General features: G+C 36.2%; 1 protein-coding gene across 1 annotated transcript in view; it reads right to left on the bottom strand.

Annotated features, from left to right (window-relative positions):
* Positions 1 to 206: 206 nt before the first annotated feature.
* The window catches only part of CDK12 (cyclin dependent kinase 12), a 31,803-nt gene continuing 8,940 nt past the window's right edge, over positions 207 to 23,069 (bottom strand). The window contains exons 3-14 of the mRNA XM_015832254.1: positions 21,574 to 21,750; positions 16,833 to 16,972; positions 14,833 to 15,003; positions 14,096 to 14,285; positions 12,836 to 12,892; positions 12,010 to 12,111; positions 11,423 to 11,500; positions 9,847 to 9,963; positions 7,700 to 7,831; positions 6,701 to 6,915; positions 3,503 to 3,961; positions 207 to 2,057 (exon numbers count right to left, since the gene is read on the bottom strand). Coding sequence (XP_015687740.1) covers positions 1,369 to 2,057; positions 3,503 to 3,961; positions 6,701 to 6,915; positions 7,700 to 7,831; positions 9,847 to 9,963; positions 11,423 to 11,500; positions 12,010 to 12,111; positions 12,836 to 12,892; positions 14,096 to 14,285; positions 14,833 to 15,003; positions 16,833 to 16,972; positions 21,574 to 21,750 — 2,527 coding nt within the window. The 3' untranslated portion in view covers positions 207 to 1,368. The remainder of the gene's footprint in view (positions 2,058 to 3,502; positions 3,962 to 6,700; positions 6,916 to 7,699; positions 7,832 to 9,846; positions 9,964 to 11,422; positions 11,501 to 12,009; positions 12,112 to 12,835; positions 12,893 to 14,095; positions 14,286 to 14,832; positions 15,004 to 16,832; positions 16,973 to 21,573; positions 21,751 to 23,069) is intronic.

Raw genomic sequence — 23,069 nt, 5'->3', positions numbered from 1 at the left:
AGAGGGATTAAAAAAAAATTGAAATAGAAAATTAATCAGTATGAGTGAAACTACTAAAGCAAAAAAATAAAAATAGAACAATTAAAAATAAGTAAGTACCCTCATTTTATTGAGGAATGTTCCAAAAAGTCTTCTCAAACACTGAAAACAGTGTTTTATTATACAAGAGATAGCAACACTTATCTTTTAAAGACTGAGAAAAAAAATAAACCTATTCAGGTTTCCTTCATTTTAGTATTAAATACCCTCCACCCCAAGAATTTAAGAATTACAAAGTTTTTGGTTTTTATTTTATTTTAGCCATTTACTCAGGCTGTATGAACTTCAACAAAAAGACACTTGCCATTCTTAAGAGAGAAAATAAAAAAATAATAATTCCATCCACAACTCAGTGGACTCACTACAGAAACTTAATTCAGCTAAGGTTTGGAAGTGAGTAATAACAGCACAGGGCTTTTCACAGTAAACCAGGGAACAGCTTACCCTTGGAAGAATGTAGCATCCTGCCTTTTCACATAAAGAAACAATAACTAAGAAGAGAAAAAAAAATATCCCAAGACTTACATAACAAACTATTTTTTTTTTTCTAATTCAGTATAAAAGGCATGTAGGCACCATCTGACAAATCTTGAAATTCAAGAAGGCAAGGGAAAAACAAAACATGTATGGACTTTGCAATACTGAGATTAGATCAACATGAGCCGTAGAATGAGCTGGCTGAATGACTGATGGTGCTCAACTGCACTTTTCAAATATTCTTCTTCCCAGAAAGGTGCAGTCTTGGCTTTAGAAAGAAAATTAATATAGCCAAAGGGGTGCTGAGCTAGGATCTCTTTCAAAAATATGCCGAATTTTCTACCTGCGAGAGGGAAAATTTCTGTCTCTTACTCCACGTATGGATTTCTCCACCTGCTATCTGAAACAGTACAGCTCATTCTAAGACTTCATTCTGTAACAAAGATAGACCAAGACACTGATTCATCTCATCAGATCTTCAGTGGGCTGTCAAAAATAATAGCTCAAGTCATACAAGCACATTCAATTCATGTTTCCAATGTATTCTTTTGCTTAAGAAATCTTTCCTTCTTTTTCCTCTTCCCTCCCCCCCCCCATGTCAATGTAGCAAAACTCATCACATCAAACCCAAATCAGTAGATTCTGGGGGATGGAATGATGTCACAAAAAGGCTAAAGAATTTTCATTCTAAAGCCCTGAGGGAAAAGAGCAGCCTGGTGAGCAAAAGGGGGGAGAAAGTATTAACCATTTCTATAGTAGGTGGTCATTGGTTTGCCCATCAAACTAGTTGCTCTAAGGTCAAGAGAATAAGAAAGTAAACATTGCCCCCCTCATGCCACCTCTTCAGTCATTTTAATAAGGTACCCCTCTTCCTCCTCTTGGAGGTGCTCTATTCTGCCCACGAAAAGCTTTCCCGTATGCAGTGGACTGGACTGGGTTTCCCCACGTGTGGCTTGTTCCTGTGTCACTCGAATTTGTTACTCCCACCTCATTGTAGTTATGAACTTTGGCCTCTGAGTGTACCAGTGTATTGTTACTCCCCTCAGTTTTGATGAAGGACTGCCCAACAGCAGAGTGTGTCGCTAATGGGACTCGGGTGAAACGGAGGTCCTGGTCCCCAGGGAACTGAACTGATCCTGTGCTCTGGTAACTGCTGGACTCCCTGATGTGACTTGTGGAACCCAGGAAGGTCCTACTTTTCCCCGCAGTTGGGGACGATGTCTCTGTTACAGTCTGGATGGAATTTCTTTCATCAACATCAAAGTTGCAGCCCTCGGGCCCATCGGTGCAATAAGTCCTGGATGAAGTTTGTGACTTGGTGTATTCCGAGGAGGACTTCCCAACTTGGGGTTCCTGCTTTGGGTGGCTCAGCAGCCCTGCCTCTTGCTGGGATAAAAGTTGGAGGAGAGCGGCTGTCATAGCCGGGTTCAACTCCTGAGCTGCATTAGAGTTGTTCTCTTCAGCCAGATTGGGTGGTGGCAGCGGTGGTGGTCCAGGAGGTTCAGGGGGTCTCTTCTCTGGTGGGAGAATGTGAGGACAGGCTGTGGAATGGTTACTTCTTTTAAACACCATCTCATAAGTACATGTGAAAAACATTAAACATTTCAGACACAGATATAAAGGAAGTGAGAAAATTTAGAGGAAGAGAACATTCTTTCAATAAAATAACTTCCAGATTATCAGACATAAAAAGGATTCCATACTGCAGGACTCAAAAATTCTCGTTCTGAGATCTTTAAGAGCCACTGTCAGTCAGGGTAATAGTACTGGGTATGAAATAGCTGTATATGCTTTAAAACTTTTTTTAAAGAGGTAAACCAAAGCAAAACAAATTTCTGCATCAAGGTTATCTAAATTCTGGGACCCGGGTACAAGATAATCATTTCTGTTTTTTACTGTTTATTATACATCTGATTGTCATAGTCAGTTACAAAGATCTAGGCAGAGTACTGAAGCTGCCCCCCGAAAAAATGGTGCTGAATCCCTCCTTCATCTTCTTAAATTTCAGCAGTCATGGCCCACGTATTTTCAAATACTAAGTCTGAAAATAAAATAGCTAAATATACTCCTTTAAACAAATGAAAAGATTATTTTCACTATGAAGAATATCATATAAACACAAAAATTCCATATAGAATATACAATAGCCCATCCCATAATCAAACCCATATGGAACATCCAAAAGAAACATATAATGATCCAATTGTACAAGAGACCAAGCAATACGCTGCTCATTTCCATTTTGACAAAATGTAGGGATTCTCCCCATAGTTACCTTAGATATCCCAAACCAGTGCAGCTGATAAGAATGGGCCCTCTCCACCAATATTAGCCTAGTTCAGAATAAGGATCTGGCATTTCTACTTCAGTTTAGATTGTGGTAATTTGTTTCATAAGAAGGGTGAGATGATGGGGCAGGCCTCAGTGGGAGAATCTGTGTCCTCTCATATGTAGAACAGACTTCTTTTGAACTCCTTTCCTCAGCACAGATCAGCAACTATTTTAAGTTCGCCTTCATAAAGGGCTTAAGGATTTAATTAGAGTAACATTAACTATAGGTTTTAATCTTGTAACATTCTAAAGATTAAATGTAGGGTTTCTAAGCACAAGGCTAGAACAGTAATGAGGAGGACTATGACTTAGCCTTCTCAGTACCATGCTAGTTTCCATGTGCATGAAAAATGACATGAGAGGATATCTGAGCAATCACTTCCCAATTTAACAAGGTACATTCCAAGACTTCCCAGCCTTACATCCTGAAAATTCTTTCACGAGAGGAGCTGGGGCCAAGAGTGCACAATCTGCTCAAGGTCTTATGACGAGTATTTTCAGGAACCCAAAACTGTCGCCAGATTCCACACACACTCAGAGACGACTACCAGGCTTGGTTAAAGAATATTCAAAGTGTTTTTTATTTACCACATGAAAGACCCATATAATTTTCCCCCTTAAGTCCTAGGAGCAAGGGGGTGTCACAATTATTTACCTGCAGTTTCCTCCTGAGGCAAAGTGGGGGTTTTCCGTGGCCCCCGTAGATCGCTGTTCTTCTCACTGCTATTCTGCTCTGTATTTGTTGCAGGCTCTTGGGTTTTAATTAGTTGGCTCAGCAAAACTGCCAGAACGCTTTGCATGTCTCCCTGAGTGCCTGCTGCTTCAGGAGTGGGTTGTTCCTCAGAGGGACGGGTTGGTGGAGGTGCTTCCTCAACAGCTCTTTCCTCTTCAGGCACTTTCTGGGGATCCTGCAGTTGCTGAGTGGTGGTGGCTTCATTGAGTGCATTGATAGACTGGTTAAGGGCCTCTAGCTGTTGCTGCATCTCAGGGTTTGAATGAATGTTGAGTAGCTGGGCCATCTGTGGAATACTTAGGTCTGTCTGGCTCTGCAACAAGTTCAGTAAGACAGCCAGCTCACTCTGATTCAGCTGCTGTGTGATGTCACCAAGACCTGCTGCAAACATGAAGCAAGGCATCGGGAAACAGAAAAAGAAGCAAAAAGACCTTAGGAAAAATAGAGTAGTAAATTGTCTATATGTAACTCTACCTCTTGCTTACAGACACATTTAGTGTTATTCTTCTCCTCTCCTTCAAGAAATAATTTAAAAATTATTTAATGTAAGAACAGAAATGACGTAGCAATCCAAGGACATTGGGTGCGTACACAGGGGCAAACAGAAATGTCAACCAGAGCAATTCAAAATACTGGTGGGAGACTCATTCAAAATGCTTGAGGGAGAACTATCATATAAGCCCAGCTTCTCACCTGACATACCAGGATAGATTATATGCCTGCTTTTGGAGCTGAATCTATGAAAACATCTCTCTGTCTGGTATTTTCTAATCATCTGGAACTCAGCCTTCATGTTATTGGCTGGAGATTATAAAAACTGAAATTCAGGAAAAGTGATAATTCACTAATTTGGAAAATCAGTTTAGACTGTAGAACTGGAAGGCACAAGTTTCTGCCTTGTTGTGTATGGCTACACAGTTTTATACATCTGCTAATTTGCACTACTGCCTGTTGGAATTGCAGCCTCAGCTCCTTGATGCATTTGCCCCATCTGTCTTCAGCTTCCAGAATACTCTGCTCAATTTAGCATGGTGGACGATAGATGTCAGGAAAGACAAAAAAATGAACCTATTAATTTTACTGAAACTCTTCAGAAACTATTAATGCATTAGTCTTTTGGGAAGATCTTCTAAACTGAGAGCAAAAAACAGCATTTTAGCGATTTATACGATATATATTTATAACAGTCTCCAGGATTGTTTTTGGTGTGATTTGCAACCAGGTTCTTGAGTGAGCAGATATAGTAAATAAATCTTGGAAGTCAGTGAAACACTGAGTAAAGAACAGAAGGAGATACTAGGACTGGATACTTCAACAGTCCTTGAACGGTTATTAATTGTAGGAGTGTGCCTCAATGACTAAAATAATTGTGTATCTCAAAAATAAATCTGACACAGAATTTCATTCAAACTGGAGACTATTCTTCAATTAAAATTCAATACATAGATCCTATCACATGCAAAATTTAAATACTTCTCTGCATAATTTTATTAATAAAATATAGTGAATGATGAGTAGGGACTGCAAAGTCTATATTGTAATTTCATAGGAGTAGACTTCTAATAATATGGACTGAGTTTACTGTGATTCACAAATTTCATTTTATGATTTATATTGCATTGATTATGTTTCTAGATATGTATGTTTTGCTTAGAGTTTAAGAGTGATGTTCAAGCTTTTAACATGATATAGTGCAGTGGTGGCGAACCTATGGCACGGGTGCCAGAGGCGGCACTCAGAGCCCTCTCTGTGGGCACGTGCGCCGTCGCCCCAGTCCTAGGCCTTCAGCTGGGTTTTATAAAAACTTTTCGCTTTAGGCCTCCGCTGCCATATGCCAAAAAAAAAAAGGTTCTATCAATCAGTCAATTTCAACTTCTCACGGAAAAAAAAGATCTTGCAAAGTTGGAATTGATTGATTGAACTTTTTAGTCCCACCCAGTCTGCTGTTACCACTGCAGCCACGCCCACCCAATGGGCCACACCCGGCACCCGACGATGCATAAGTGGGTTTTGGGTTGCAGTTTGAGCACTCAGTCTCTAAAAGGTTCGCCATCACTGATATAGTGTATTCAATTATTCACAATTATATTCTGGAAAATTATCATCTTTATGGCATTTGTAAATCCCTTGCTTACTTTTTTATCCCTTTTGGTTTTTTCCTTCTTTGTTTATATATTTATCTGAAATGTGTAATAAGGTAAAGGTAAAAAGTAAAGGTTTCCCCTATCCAGTCGTGTCTGATTATAGGGAGCGGTGCTCATCTCTGTTTCTTGGCCGAGGGAGCCAGCATTGCCCAAAGACATTTCCGTGGTCATGTGGCCAGTGTGACTATACACCAAGGCGCAGGGAACACTGTTACCTTCCCACTGAAGTGGTACCTATTTATCTACTTGCATTTGCATGCTTTCAAAACTGCTAGGTGGACAGGAACTGGGGCAAGTAAGGGAACTCACCCCATCGCACAGCACTCTTGTCTTGAACTCGGGCTATCAGCTTTCCAGTTGACAAGCTCAGCGTCTTTAACCACTGAGCCACCACACCCCCAAAAGACAGTTATTAGAAATGTTTAATAAAAACATATTAAAGGAGAGTCCTGAACTGGCACAAGTAAACCCTGTCTGAAAAACACATTCTACTGATTGAAATTAACACATGATGCATTATATATATTATATCATTATATCATTTATTATAAACATGTGAATGGAAATTTATCCACACGTAAAATGGTAAAGTTATTTCCATCAAAGACTGCTAAGCTGAAATTAATCAATTTCCTTCCCATCCAAATTCAAAACTTTAATCAAAACCTCCTGTTTTAATTTAACATTATAATAATAGTATATACAGTAACTTAAAGTTATAATAACAAAAGATTATTATACCAGTTTTTATGCTGGGTTTCTTATAATCTGATTTCCTTGACAGCTATTTCAGAAAAAATTAACTGAAGATGTGATACATTTAACATTTGCAATAGGATTACCTTTTTCCCATGCGATGATGTATAACCCTTTTCAAAATTATTAGTTATGATTTTGAATTGCCAACTATTTAAGGGTGCAAAAAATCCTGCCAATTAATTAAAGCTTGAAGGATTTTCCTAGGTTTTGCACTAACCAAATGAGTCTGCAGCACCAGGTTGTGTTTTGATCTGAGCAGGCTGGGGGGGTATTGGGCTGCTATGATTCTTGGTAGCTTCAGTGCTTATTACAGAGGCTGTGTCCTTCCGGGAAACCTTTGCCAAAGGGGGCTCCTCCACCACAATCCCACTTTGACGTTGCCGCCGGCGTTTCTTACTCCAGAGTTCATGACAATCCTGCCAATGAGGGAGGCTAGAAAGATAATACAAAAACATTAGAGACAATAATGGCAAGGGCAAACAATCAAAATAAAAATTCTAATATTAGATTATTGGTATTTCTCTCATTTTAGGAGTTGTTTACCCCAATAATCCAACACAAAACTCCTCTTTTTTCTTATTTGTTAGCAACTCTTATATAAGTCAAAAGGGAGGTCATTTGGGGTGAGTGAATGAGGAGGAATAAACTTTGTGTTAAACTTCAGAAAAGGCTTTAAAGATATATAGAAGCCACAAGAATTGCACTACTTTTTTGAAGTTTAAGGCATATATATCAAGGGCCATTTCAATAAATAAAATTTGGAATTGCAGAAAAATGTGGCTTGAATCTAGACATGTCTATTTTTTTCTTTGATTAAACCATTATCTCCTTGCCTCATCTACCTATAGCTCCAACAGATTGCATAGGGACCTTGACCAAAAAAGGGTGAGAGGTGGCTGTGCGCATACATATCACAGGAATAAAGGAAATGGCCAGCAGCATCTTTATATGTATAAAGAAAAAGCAGACATCAGGAATGAAATACAAGGTAGGTAATTCTAAGCCATGGGTGTCAAAGTCGCCACATCACATGACATGTCACAACGTATCGCGACTTTTTTTGCATTGCCGGAGCTGGGGTGGGAGCGGCCTCCATATGATGCAACCGGCCCACGGGCCGGCAGTTTGACACCCCTGCTCTAAGCCATCCTCCAAATTTGAACTAGCTTATAAACCAAAGGAAGGGGTTTTTTTTTTTCTTTAGTAGGATACTTACTCTGGAGGATCCATCTTGCTGATATCAACATCCTTTAGGAAATCACTCTGCAAGGCTTGCTCTGCTGTACATCGTTTATTGGGGTCCAGTGTTAGCATATGGTCTAGCAAGTCAAGGGCAGCAGAAGGAATGCTAGAAGATAAAAAGAATATCGGGAGGAGAGCCCAGAGTTGCCACAATAATCAGCACTGCTATTTATTTATTTCTCAACCACTCATCTTTCTTAGGGAGTGGACCTGAGTAGTCTACAATGTAATCAATATATAAACATATAAAATCAACATTAAAATATTTAAATTAATTTAAGGTTAAAAAATTTAAATGGTAGCTAAGTAAGTTTTGCCCCATTTTACAATCTTTCTTGCCACAGTTGTTATGTGAATCACTGCAGTTGTTAAAAGTTAGTAACAAAGTTGTTAAGTAAATCTGGCTTCCCCACTGACTCTTTCAGAAGGTTGCAAAAGGGATCACATGACCTCAGAACATTGCAAATATCATAAATACGTTGCCAAGCGTCTGAATTTTGATCACAAGACCATGGAGATGCAGCAATGGTTGTAAGTGTGAAAAATAGTCATAAGTCACTTTTTTCAGTGCCGTTGTAACTTTGAATGGTTGCTAAATGAACTGCTGTAAATCAAGAACTACCTAAACTGCAATTTGATACTTGAGAGTGCGTGATTCTGGTAATTTGTGCTTCAAACCCAAGTGTTTATCATTATCAACTGTAAAGTGTTTGCCCAAAGAACTGCTATTAGTCAAAGCAGATGTTTCTGCATTACATGGACAAATTTGATTTCGTATTAGTCATCTTTGTATGTTCTTTTAAAAATCAATCCAATACACCAGCTCTAGAAGAAGAGATTGGACAATCTTTAACTGGTATCAGCAGCGTTGGGATTAAATCACTGAAAATTGAGGCCACATGTATGGATTTGCTCATTTCTTTCCTGCTTAAAGCCTACTGCCTCAGGACATGGATTTAATGCTCTTTGCTGACTAACTAAATGATTATGCCTCCATTCACTTCGATCAGATGTACATGAATGTGGCATACATAGTAATTCAAATGAATGTATAATTTATGTGGTGATAAAAGGGAATAGGATTTGGGAATTTGGCAGCAAAATTTATATTTACTCAAATCCACATGCCCTCTCCTTTCAACTCAAGACACAACTGAGAGGAATAAACACTAATATCAGCACCAATTATTTATCAACAAATCAGTACTAATCATGAAGTATTGGGAGTCCCAATCCTTGAAATGAGACCTTGTAGCATATTTTAAGTTCATCTTTTATATTTTCCCAACCATGAGTTGCCTAAGAATGGACACTTTGAGTGGAAAATGTTCTCAAGTCTGGGAAAAAAATCTATTTGTATTTTTTTCCCTTATGCTGGCAGAAGTAATCACTCCTCCCCCTTTATTCAAGACACTTATTGGACACTACTGAACACAATTAAGGGCTGAAAAGATAAAAGTCCCCATTTCCTCTCTTAATTCTCATCTAGAATCCACCAAAAATCTGTAGTTTTAGGCCCATTAATGTTTTACTGGAAGATCACAGGTATCTATAGTCCAATACAATTAACAATACACATTGGGCCAAATAAAATTATCTGCAACTGCAATAAGCAAGCATGAGATATAGCTGCCAACAATTTCACCCTTCTCTCTTTTCCATCCTCAAAATTGGTCTAGAAACCAGGAGACTGTGAGTTCTAATCCTGCCTTAGGCATGAAGGCTGGTTGGGTGACTTTAGGCTAGTCACTCTTTTATCAGACCAACTCACTTCACAGGGTTGTTGAGGTGATATAAAAAAGGAGGAAGAATATTAAGTATGTTTGCCACTTTGAGTTATTTATAAAGATTAGATTAAATCTATTATAAAAGCAGAATATTTTTTTTAAAAAAAGTTACTTCCCAAAAGTCTTAACCTGTTTTCTGAAAGGGAAGATCCCAAGCAAGCTTTTTAAGGAAGAAAAGTGGATAGCCTTTTCATGTACCACATGATCTTATATTCACAGAGACAGCATATGGAAATAAAAAACTAGATATTGTGCTCTGTAGTATTATATTAAACATTAGGACATACTGCATACAATGCTGTGCTCTCACCGAAAGAACAGTACACAAACTTACAAAGAAAACTCCTCCCGCAGGCGCCTACGATATTGTTTCTTAGGTTTCATGGTGTTGAAGTAGGGTAGTTTGATGACATCTGGCCATGCAGCTGGACACGGACTCCCACAAAGACGGCTGGAAGGAAATGTAAACACAGTTTTGAATCTCTCAATAAAGATAATACTTGAATTAAAATCACTCAGTTCTGTGGTTATTTATCGCTTAATAGCATGCAATATGGAGAAAAGATGGGTGATTGTATAGGACTTTCTTTGAGATATTTTAAATATCTCGAAGGATTCATAATTAGCTATTGGCCTAGACTTTAAAACCGAAGTAAAAAGGGCATCAGGAAAAATAAAATGAAATATAATTTGAACAGCAAGAGTGAAATTTACATTAGTCATCTCTAAATGCAGAAGAAACATGAAGTGCCTTTTTTTTGGTGGTATTGAAAACACCCATTCATATACAACAGCAAACTGAACATCTTGACAACATACAGATGATTGATTCAGTACATTTATTTGCCGCCCAACTAATATCCAACAACTCTGGGTGGCTTACAACATAAAAAACATTGAAAAAACATTAAAATCATCTATTATAAAAACACAGCAAATAAAAAAAATTTAATAAATAAAATCAATGAGACAAGATGGCAAAGAAAGGAGCCAAACACCGGGGGAGGGGGGAATTGAGTTTTAACTAGTGAACCACCTCCAGTAGGAAGCTCCCCCATAGGGTTCCCAAGCCATCTGGCAGGGCCAGGTCTTGAGGCGCTTTTGAAACATCCAGAGGGCAGGAACCACAGCACAGGCGGCTCTTCTCCTGGATCCCGCCAGCTGAAATTCCTTGGCTGACGGGATCTACAGTATGCCCCCTCTGCAAGCACAGGTGGGGCGAGCCATGATTAAGATTAGTTAAAGAAGACACTTGTAGATGAATAATAAAAAAATTATTTATTTATTTAATTCAAATACTGCCCATCTTGCCAATAAGGCGACTCTGGGCCAAGGCAATGGATTTCAGATTTTAGAAAGATTCCTAACAAGGATTAGGTTACTTGAACAGAGAATGATGTTCCAGAGAAGACTTTGCAGCAGATGAAACTGTAAACACTTTTTTCCCCAAAAAAACCAGCAGATGTTATGTGACCAGCTAAATAAGCCACATGGCAATTCTTTTCTGTCCTGGCCTCTTTCCCAACTTTGTATGGTATTTAAAGGGAGCCTAAATGCTGGCTTCTAGTCATCTAACAATACCATTAGAACCAGAATTCAAAATTATAGATAGGAATAAGTTGCACATACAGAATTCTGGGTTCCTGTCTCCTGACGGGTGGATTACCAGGCTGGAAATAGAGACTTACAATATAAGATACAATTACGTAAGTTCAAAAAACTCAAGAAAAGCATTTTTCTGGCATCTAAATACATTTCTAACATGAACAACAGCTGGTTCATATTGTTCATAGATCTGATATGGACCTAATATAATTGCTTGCAATTCTAGAAAATATCACAGCCAAGGCAGAATATACAAACTACTTTCTGTGCCCAATCTCCTTTCTATCATTCACAGAATGCTTTACCTGATTAATTCAAGCTGGGACAACTCAAGATTAGCTTGAAAAATAGGTTTCTTTGTAAACAGTTCCCCAAGGATGCAACTAGGAAGAAAACAGAACAAGCTAAAATACCAATAGCAGAAATTGGGGTATTTGGGGGGAGGGAGGGTTGGCAAGCTTCTCTTGCCTGCCTAGGGATCTTATTAAATATCTAGCAAATTGCCAATGAAAACTGCATGCAAAGGACCTATCTGCATTTACAGAGCAGCATTTCCCATTGCCTTGTGGAAGAGACAGATCTTCATCATTTCTGAAGAAAATTATTGCCATGAACTATAGTAATATTTTAATTCACATTTATAAAAAGGAACAATAGAATATCTTAAATACAAAAACCTAAAGGTTTTTTTTTTAAAGTGAACTCTTGCATGTGCTTGGGGCTTCCGTCCAAAAAAACAGCAAAAATTTAGATTTATCATAGTTATTTAAGGTGGATCAAAACTAAATGGAATTTCAGCCACACTATGTTTAAAGCTTGAGATATGAACCACTGCAGATAATAGCCACAAGTTAGCATCAGACACCAAAGCATGGAAGAGTCACTGGCTTACCCACAGCTCCAGACATCTATAGCTGGTGTGTAACGCTCCTCTCCTAGCAGCAACTCTGGTGGTCGATACCATAACGTAATGACTTTATTGGTATATGGACGGCTAAGTGAGAAAACAATTATAAAAAACAACATTTAGGTTCAATAATTCTGTAAGAATCAAACTAAACAGAAGTATATTAGAAGGTACAATCAACAGAGCAACTATTGATTATTTAAGCAGCATTTTTAAGCCACTACAAATTACATTTAAAGTCATCCTCAAGCCCAAACTCAAGCATTCATAATGAAAGAGACCAAGATACAGTTGCAGAATACATATTTGGGATATGCAGATACCTGCATATCACAACTCAAGAGACAAGAAATAAACTGTTTCTGATCTCACTCTCCTCTTTACAGAAAATCATCACATCTCAGGCATTCAAGGATACCTTCATTGATTAAAAAAAGATAGGTCAATCTTTCTCTTTGATACATTTTAAACAAAATTAAGAAAAATCACTGCTTTTACTGTCAGGGATCTAAAGCTCAAAATAATTTGCTAATGGTTTCAATAAGTTTAAGACAAAGGTGGATTATAAATAAACTATAAATGTAATTATAAGTCCAATGCTTAACCAAGAAGATTAGCAACCAATAAACAGGCAAAAACAGTGCAATCCAGCTCCCTCACTAACACCACTGACTCAAAAGGAGAGACAACAAAGAAAACTCCTATATGTTTGTTTGCAACTGAATTCAATAGGGTTTGTATAGCAGTCTATCCAGGTGTATTATGTGTAAAATATCTAAAGTCATGCCTATGCTCCTCTTCAACGTCTTACCTTTCTTCTGAACTATAAAGTCGGGCAAGACCGAAGTCAGCCAGCTTGATCTGCCCACTGCAAAAAAATAATTGTGAACCTTTAATAACATTTTACACAAAAGAACAACAATACATAAACAAGAATTACTGAATTTGCAGCAGGTACCTGTAAGTCACATTTTCAAGACAGAGAAATCTCCTACAGAAGAGATTCCCCAGAAAATTATCCTACAAATTTATAGATATAGCTCTATTTTTCAACTACAGAATCTATCTTTTATAGAAATTTTGGGGCAGCGTGAAATACATTTTCAAGTTGTTCATCAGTTGACTTTTTTCTTTTTCCAGTATAATAGTGGGCTAAATATGCAGCAGGCAGAGAGTTACAAATGATGAAGGAAGGTAATTAATAAATAGCCTCAGAATTTTAAAAGTATCAGGACCCAATCCAATAACTCTGCTGAGGTCAGCTGCCCTTCGCCCTTTCTCTGAATTATTTCCATAATGAGAACTTGAACCCAATGGGAATCCAATATGTTTTGAGCAGTTCTCTGGGTGAGATTAGATTAAAACATATTAAATAAGACAAATATTCATGACAAATCCCCCTTTGCTGTGAAAATGTATATAGGCACTCATATTGCGCCACCACAATAAGAAAGGTTTATGCATGAATAATAAAGTAATAAAAAACTAGGAACTATTTTTTTTATTTTATTATTTATCTAGCCCAGAGGTGTCAAACTGCCGGCCCACAGGCCGGTTTCATCATACTGAAGCCGCGCCCACCCTATTGATGGCAATGCAAAAAGAGTTGCGATATGTCATGACACGTCACGTGACACGGCAAGTTTGACACCCATGATCTAGCCTATCTCACCAAAAATGGCTCTAGGTAGCATGATTGCTTAACAGAAATGGCAGCCTGCTATTGCTATGTATGGCAAAGATAGATGTAACTCAAATGAACAAACAGCGGTATACATAAAACACATTTTAATTGATGGCATGATGGCAGTGAAGCAGTCACATAGATCTCCATTATAAATGTGTTTCATGATACTGGTATATTAATAAGTAAAAAATACTTTTTGCTTTCAAATTATTACCAGAGCAGGCAAAAGAATACAGAACAAAGTATCTTCCTCATATCTCAGGAAGCGTAAGAATACAAAGAACATTTTTTAAATATACTGGGGAGAACACTGAGAAAACAATTTTTCAATTCCCATACAAAGTCATCTAATTCATGTAATATAAAATAAATTTACACCATTACCTGTTGTTTAATAAGATATTGGAACATTTGATATCTCGATGAAGAAAGTTTTTTTTGTGACAATAGTCCAGTCCCTCCATCAACTGCTTCATGAATGATTTGATATGGTCCTCTGAGAAATGCACCAACCCAGATTCTAGCAATCCCATGAGGTCATGGTCCATATATTCAAATACAAGATAAAAGGCACCTACCAGAAAATGAAAAAGAGAAAACACCACCATTTTTATTTAAAAATAAAAGTATGGATATTTAGCACATCAAATACCCTAGGAAAATTCTAAAGTAGATAGTGCCATAAGTAGGAAAATGTAAATGCCATAAACTTTGCCCTCAGAAAAAAGGAGGATTCAAGTTTGTTTAATGTTCCATCTCACTTAGTATTCATTATCAAGACAATTGTGTCTGCATTTCTAAATTCTAAAGAAATTCTAAATCCTAAGAATAGCAATATTCCTCTCCTTACCTATTATTAAAGTTAACCTAATTATCTTACACAGAACTCTTCTCAAAATTTCACAAAAGATCCTCAAGATGAATAGGAAGCTTCTTAGCCAGATGTTTGTTATAAAGTAAGCTACTGATGTTCTGGCAATCTAGACAAAATATCTCCTCACAATACATTACGTTTTTTATGTACAAAGCATGTTTATTACTGCTAAATAAGCCAGCAAATTTGAAATGCAGGTCATAATCTCACAATCTATTTCCAAATAATCTTCTTTGACAATGAATACCTTTGTCCTTCTTGAAATCCAGTGCATCTTGTTTGTCTGTAACAATTTCCTTCATGTTGACAACACTCCGATGAATCAACTGTCTGAGAATCTTGATTTCACGGATAGCTGTAATAGGGAAGCCTTCCTTTTCATTGTCCAGCCTTACTTTTTTCAAAGCCACCAATTCAGCTGCCAAATACAGATCACAGCAAACAATAAAGGTTAATAATAGTTAAAAGAAACAACAGAAATGAAAAATAGGATCTCCTTAAACATGTTCCTCTCTGTCAATTATCTGAGTAGACAATGTCAACACAAGTAATCTGTGTCTTAGGATCGTTTAATGACCATTCAGTTACAACAGACTTGAACAAAAAATCTATTTACCACCTGTCCTCAAAACTATGAAAGCCACACACACATATCCTATGGTCACATGATCTTGTTTCAGGCACCTTGCAATCACTTGCATTTATGACCAATCCTGTGATCACATGACTACAATTTGTGACATTTTTGTCAGTTCCCAGCAAAAAATGCCCATTCAGAAGAATGGATTTGCTTAAAGACCGTGTGATTGTTTAACAACCTGGTGACTTGCATTATTTATTTATAAAATTTATTGGAAATGTATTTATTATTTTTATTTACTTATTATGTATTTTTATTAAAATTATTATATTGTAAAAACAGTTATAAAATCGAGCCTAGTCATGTGGTGCCTTCACTTACAATCACAACAACTTATGACCGAAATTCCAGTCCAAATCACGATTGTAGGTCAAGGATTACCCATACAATGAAAACTTTTTATCAGAACAACACTGGGGATATTAGAAGTATAAAAACTTTCATTATTTCAGAACCTTTCTTCATTTCCATACTTGGAATTAATACAATAACTTTGAATTACTGTGAATTACTTGCCACTGAGATTAAGAGAGCAACCACTTTATCTTCTTTAGTTTATTCTTACAAACTATTACAGGTAGACCTCTACTTACAAACACAACTGAGCCCAAAATTTCTATTGCTAAGCAAGATGGTTGTTAAGTGAGTTGTGCCCCATTTTATGACTTTTTGCCACAGTTGTTAGGTGAATGACTGCAGTTGTTAAGCAAATCTGGCTTCCCACATTAATTCTGGTTGTCAGAAGCCAACTGGAAAGGTTACAAATGGTGATCACATGACACATTTTGTTTGTAAGTCAAGGACTAATTACTGGAATGTTTGGAGAGGCCAGGGGCTGAGTATCCCAGGCCCCTCAGGCATTGGAGGCGGTGGGTGACCAGGTGGAGAACTGCCTGCCCTCAGACCTGGGGAAGGATCAGCTACAGACAGGTAGTGGTTTTGAGAGACAGCAGATCCCCTCTGATGAAGAAAGCTGCCTCCCCCACTTGATCCAAGGGCACAGAGAGTAAAAGGTGGCAAGCTCAAAGGAGATCTGAGAGGCTGTGTGGGAAAAGGTCACTTCACCCCTCCTCACAAGGAACACCTGGTGTGGATAAACTTAAGCAGAAGCTGGAGGAGATTGTCTTTGTCAGGAACAATTGTTTGCTTTGGCTTACACTCCTTGACTTTTGTTTCTGCCTCTGCCTCTGCCTTGCCTCATGCCTTTGAATTTGAATTTGCCTTTTGCCCTGTGGACTTGCCTTGCTCTGTGGACCTTGACTCTGGACCTTGCCCCGTGAGCTTGCATCTTGGCTTTGGACTTCCTCTTTGCCTCTACAGATTGGTTTTGTTGCTTTCTGGCTTTTGTTTGTTGGATTGTGGGTGGCTGTCTTCAGAGAAGTGTGGGGTGGAACCTTACTGGTCATTGTAGGTCTGGTTGTTGTGGAATTTAACAGAGCAATAATGGGCTCTATCATAGCCCGTCTCTGCCTAGGCGACTTGGGTCATAACATATGTATGTATATGAATATAGTATGTATACGTATACACACACATATACATATATACATACATAAACATATATTTAGAAAAAGAAAGTTAAAAATAATCCATGTTTTTACACTCACCTGTATCCTTGTCCTTGGCTTTGTATACTTGTCCGTATGTTCCCTCACCAATAATACCAATAATATCAAATTTGTCCACACAGCGTTTTCCCCAATCACTTTCTGTCTGTCTCTTTTCACCATAACGAGGGCAACAGATTCTGAAAGAGATGGGGGTGGAGGGCAGAAAGCAAACAGAAGAATTGTTAAAATGTGTAATTCTAAGACAAAACTCTTTCATAAACAGTTTCTGATCATCCTACTTAGATCTGCATGTGTGTATGTCTGTAAAGTGTATATAAGAAATGCTGTGTTACCTAGTATATTTATTATTAATACGAGTCACTCTTTTTCTTAGAAACTCAAAGAGGATTATACTTTGTTTTCCAGATAGGCAGATTAAATGAAATTAGGCAGTACTAAATGAAATTAAGTATGAAACTGTACATTGCAGGTTCAGACTAGAATAACAGCGTGTTTAACAGATTTATTAAATAAACCACAATTAGCTAGATTTATTCATGATTAAATACTAACCATAGTTTACAACAATGGTTCACATAATTTGCTAAACCAAAATAAAAAACATAACATCACTGTTCAGTATATCTGAGTAATGTCATTACCAAGTTGTCACCAATTTCAGATTTCTTATTCCATACTAGCTGTACCCAGCCACGCGTTGGTGCAGCTCAGTCTGGTAAAAGCGTGTGTTGCTTTTACGTCCAACAGATGGCACTGTTTTTCAAAAAAAGCATGTTTTTACCTGTCACAGGTGTGACATCTATATAATATAGGTATATAAAAACATGCGCGTATTCAAATGCAACGTTGTGTCAAAATTTCAAAGCAATCGATGAAGAACTTTCGGAGACTTAAGATTTTGAACAAACGAACATTTACATTTTTATTTATATAGAAGATTGTCAAAACTTTGAAGACATTTTGATTCGTACCATTTGTTCATGTCCAATCATGATTCCCTTTTAGTTTCAAATTACATTATATGTAACACAGTCCTAAGAAAATATACATATTGAAGATATAAATGTGATGATGAGATACTTCTAAATTATGGAATTTGACATCTTATGAAGAATTCTGGCTTAATTAAATGTAAGACTCTATAATTATTATGGATAATTATATAGATATATGGATAATTATTACCTATGCATATATGGAATTATTTCATGTAGATGAAAAGATATTTATATTCCTGATGTTAAGGAGTGAATTCAAATATGTGGCCTTTATCAATTTTTGAAATGTACTTATACTCTTAAGAATGACAAGCTAGTTTCCTATGGATTTAATAATAAATTTAAGGATTGAATTAATTTTATATTACCATATAGACCTTATTTTTTCTCTTCTCCTACATTTTTTCTTTTTTCATCTCTATTTTTAATTACTGAAATATATGTATTTCTTTAATGAATTATCACTGACATATTTTGGTTGGTAGGATAGTTTTTTTAATTTTTTTAAAAATATGTTTTATTGTTGTTTTTTTTACATATCACCATCAATATTTGGTAAACAGTGTGTTGTCTGGGTTGTATTTGTCTGGGTTGTATTACAAATAATCAATAACAAATAATAATAGTTCCATATTCCACATAGTAGCTTTCCTTGATTTTCTCTTCTTCCAATAATATTCTCTTTTATCAACCTTTCTTGATAGCTTTAGAAGATAACAATCAAATATCTATGAATATCCTCCACCTCATTATTAAGCTTCTTTTCTAATTAACCATCTAGATCACCTTATCAGAAATCCTGTTTTTAGAGTTATCATTTAAATTTATTTTCCCCTCAATGTTCAAAAGAAAACATTTTTACCTGTTAAAATTTTCTTAAAGTTAATTATACTTATATATTGAAGTCTTTTTCCTCATATGAACCATCCCAACACTTACATTTTTCATATCATGAAACAGAAAGAACAAAGAACAGACATAATGTATGTGTGTGTGTGTATATATATACACACACACACATATATACATCCCTCTTAAACCAGAATACATTTATAATCAGTTTCATTTTTAAGCATATTCCAGATTTCAAAATCCATTGTATTTAAGTATTTAGTATATTTCCCTCATATAAATCATCCCAAACATTTTTGTATTTCTCATATCATAAGCTAAAAATACTGTATTGCTTAAGGAGCCTATCTCTCCTAAGCTAAGATTCATTTGTATTCAAAATTTTATTTCTTTAACCTTATTCAAACAATACTTAGTCTTTAAGTATTCCATCAAACAAGTCCTGTCATCTAATTTCTTAATTCTGGCTTTAGCCCCTTTTTTTTGCGAAACATTTTTTCTAATCAGTATGTTCCATTGAACCCCAAGATCTTCTCATAGTTGATGTTGTCATCAGTACAAACGATAAGTCAATTAGAGTGCTTTTATGGCAATATTCCCGAGATCTTTTTCTTTTTTTATCTCTTAGTTTCTCCCATCACCTTTTTTCTCTCAAGTTTTTGGAATCTTGACTTATAGGTTATCTTTTCCATGTCCAGCATTTCCTGGAAGCTTTTCTCCATCTGGATTACATCACAGTTCCTTCCATTATTAAATTCCATCTCTAAGTTTCTTTCCACTTTCATAATGTTTATTAATGAACTATAACAATCATTTCATCAACTAGCATCTCTGACTCTAATCACACACAATAATGAGGACTCTCTGGGCCTAAAGAAGCATTTGAAGATTTCTAATAACTGAAAAACTTTAAAAAGATGGCTAAAGTTTTTAGGTAAAGAAAAGAATTAGAAGGCTGTAAAATAATGCAAAACTTTATAATAGTAACAACTACTAAAGAAAGGAATCTGAAAATAGTAGCACACTATTAACAATATCAATAATGAGCTCTGCTTCTCTGGATAGACTATGTCCAAAAGTTGTTATTGAAGAAATGACAGATGTAGAATAGAACAAATTTTATCTGGCAAAACAGAGATGGAATCAAAAATGAATTTACAACTGACAGGTCAAGGGAATAATCTAGAAAAAGACGTTTCACTGGATTTATATAAGAAACTGGCAGGGGGGGTTAACATTTAAAAGGAAAATACAAATGACAAAACAAAAAAGTGATCTGGATAATTTTTTCCTACTGGATTTACAAAAGAGTCTTGTTAGAGGCTTGGAAAACTTTGGGTGATGGGACAAAAAAAGAAATGAAATCAAATCCTACAATATGATGACAACTAAAGAAAAAGACTGTTAGAAGTACCCGTAAAAGGAAGGAATAAAAAGCTGTTTTATTTGATCAAAGTTAAAACAAGATATGTTGTTACTTCTGGCAACCATTTATGGACTTTCTGCTAATTGAAAAGATGATGTTTTATGGATTTGTTTACAGCTGAGAGATGGGATATGGGATAAAGACATAAATGTTTGTCTCCTTACAGGTGGTGAAGAGTTACTAAATTTTTTATACATAATGAAGGTTGGATGTCATTTCTTTATATATTTCTTTTCTTTATTATAGTCTTACTTTTCAGTTTCTCTTTTTTCTTGCACCTTTTACTTCTTTCTATTCTATTATCTTACTTTAGTTTATATTAGACTTTATTCTTTAAAAATTACTTATATTAAAAATAAATTTCAAAATTATTCTCTATAAAGCAATAGCTAAAAGAATATCAATAATTAAATAATTCTGCTCTGAACATAAGAAGTATGTTCATTAAACAATTTTACCTTTAAGGTAGATACACATATAAGATTAATACACATGTATACTCAAGTACTTAACATCTAACTTCTCTTTTCCTGATATGTGCTACTGATCAGTGAATCCATGGATATTAGCAAAAAATGGCTGGGGGGAAGGGGTTATATATCTCAGCACAGAATGGTTTCTACAGGATGGTTAACAGCATGTAAAACAGATCCCCTCCCCTGAATGTTGGCATGTTTTCTTAGGCTGGATTCTCACACTACATTAAGCCTTAAACTCAGGGAAACAAAATCCAACTGCAATCTTTATATAAAATTATACAGACTGCATTATTCCTTTATGATAATGACAGGGTTCTGAAATACTCTAAAATACAGAGTATTCAACATTTTCATATTATTTTCAAGCTCAAAAGAGTTCAAAATGCTTCCATAATGTTAAAAATAAGCCAGTTTTTCATCCAAACTTAGTTTATCTTTGTTTTCATTTTTTTCCAGGGAGATTATACTTAGAAACAAAGCTCTAGCTAAATCCATATGCCATTTTATTTTTGAGAACATTTCTAAGATTTATATGAAACCCAGTGCATTAATAGAAATACAAATCATATTTGAGAAGGGTGCTTTACAATATGCTTGATTCTTATTTTATTTTAAATTATAGACTATAAAATAAAAACTAGATAGGCACAAAGTTTGACAAATTCTAAGGGAGATGTTGTCAGATACATTGGCAGCTATCGATATCAAGCTGATCAAATTTTATCTTCCATGCCCTATGAACTGAATCTGCATTTTAATATTCCCTAATTTTCAATTTCTATCCGTTTCAAAATGCGTTGTATTTCAATTGGAAGTGCAAGTGTTATTTACCAGTACTAATCAAATCTAAATCTAGTCATGAGAATAAAGTTATTTTAGCCTCACTATATATCATTGCACAAGATGAAAGGTGATTTGGCTAGCTATATTAAGAATCCAATTTTTGCCAATCTTCAATGTTAGCCTAAAGAAATAAAGTATTTTGAACAAATGCTATCAAATAAAGTATAGTTAGTTCTTACTTTGGTCTCTTTCTTAATGATTGCTGAGGTGGTGTGGCTGCCTTTGGTTCTGGAGACTCCGGCGGTGAAGGGTCTCCACCAGGAAGCTCTGGAGGAAGTGGGAGGTCTGTAAGCAAGTGTCGTGGTCTCTGTTCTTTTTCTTTCTTCACAGACTTCAGAAGAACAATCTCCTTTGGACTAAAGCACCAGAGAACAGAAAAGCATCGTGAACTATTCAGAAACTGATCACAGCTACAATTATAACATTATTGAGAGAAATATCTAGAGGAAATCAATGCAACCAAAGGTTGTACCATGTTAGCATTGAAGTTCAGTACCTGATATACAGCTGAAATTTCAAAATTCTGGGGTTTAGAAAATGTGTCACTTTTAATGAAATGGAAGGAAAAACATAAAAGAACACAATCATGAATTGAACTAATTTAACTACAGTATATTGAAATCAAATTAACTTTTTCTTGGCCACACATATTTTTAAGTATCTTCTTCCTCCACTCCCACCATACTACTCAAACATCATTGCTTGAAAGGATCTGTGATTGGCCAGAGTTGACTAAGCAGTATTTCTAAAATAGAAATAATATACAATGATATAAATTTCTGTCTAGAATTATTTTAGGTTCATCAGACAGAACCCAGTCATGCTGTCCCATTCAAGATCCCAAAGGAATATAAAAATCCAGCTCTGCATCCCCAGAAATCTAATATTATGCTATCACTATTATACTTATTACTTATAAACTCCCTATAGCATGATGAATATTTTGACAAACTGGAGAAAAACTCAAACTAAAAGAAAGGAAAGCTGACAAAAATCAGGTCACAGCTACAGCAAATCTTGGTCTTGCAGTCCTCTTTGTGTGCAAAAAAAGACATGTGAAAACAGGGTAACATGCCCAGCAAGAGGAAAAATGAAGACAGCAACCAAAATGGCCAAATTATACTTTACCACCACCACCATAAGTTTTTAAGAAGAGACTGGACAGCCATTTGTCCGAAATGGTGTAGGGTTTCCTGCCTGAGCAGGGGGTTGGACTCAATGACCTCCAAGGTCCCTTCCAACTTTATTGTTGTTGTTGTTGTTGTTGTTATTCCTGGCTCCAAATATAGCAATCAAATACTGATAAAAAAAAACAAATCAATACACACTGGCTAAAGGGAACGCTGGGTCCAAAAGCACATTGCTCGCCTATTTAAACATTCTCTAGTCATGAATTCAGAGCTATGTTCATAAAGAGCATTGCAAGCCAAGAGTAAAGACTGAAAACAACAGGATTATCAACCACATCATTTAAGTCTAAAATTACCCCGACCAACACCACCTATCAAGCATTTCAAAGCCCTCTCCTAGCAGGCTACCCAAGTTATTTTCTATTAAGGAGATATATCCTTCATATCCTGCAAGGAATTCCCGTTCCTGTCCACATTACTAGAAATTCAAGGTTTCAGATGCAGCAACCAGGTTACTACTCCTGCGAATTCTATTGACTACAGAA

Source organism: Protobothrops mucrosquamatus, unplaced genomic scaffold (assembly GCF_001527695.2).
Source record: "Protobothrops mucrosquamatus isolate PMUCROS unplaced genomic scaffold, P.Mucros_1.0 scaffold1, whole genome shotgun sequence".
In the NCBI taxonomy this organism is placed as follows: Eukaryota; Metazoa; Chordata; class Lepidosauria; order Squamata; family Viperidae; genus Protobothrops; species Protobothrops mucrosquamatus.
Note: the sequence above shows the minus strand (reverse complement) of the source record. Positions and strands in the feature narration are given on the sequence as shown.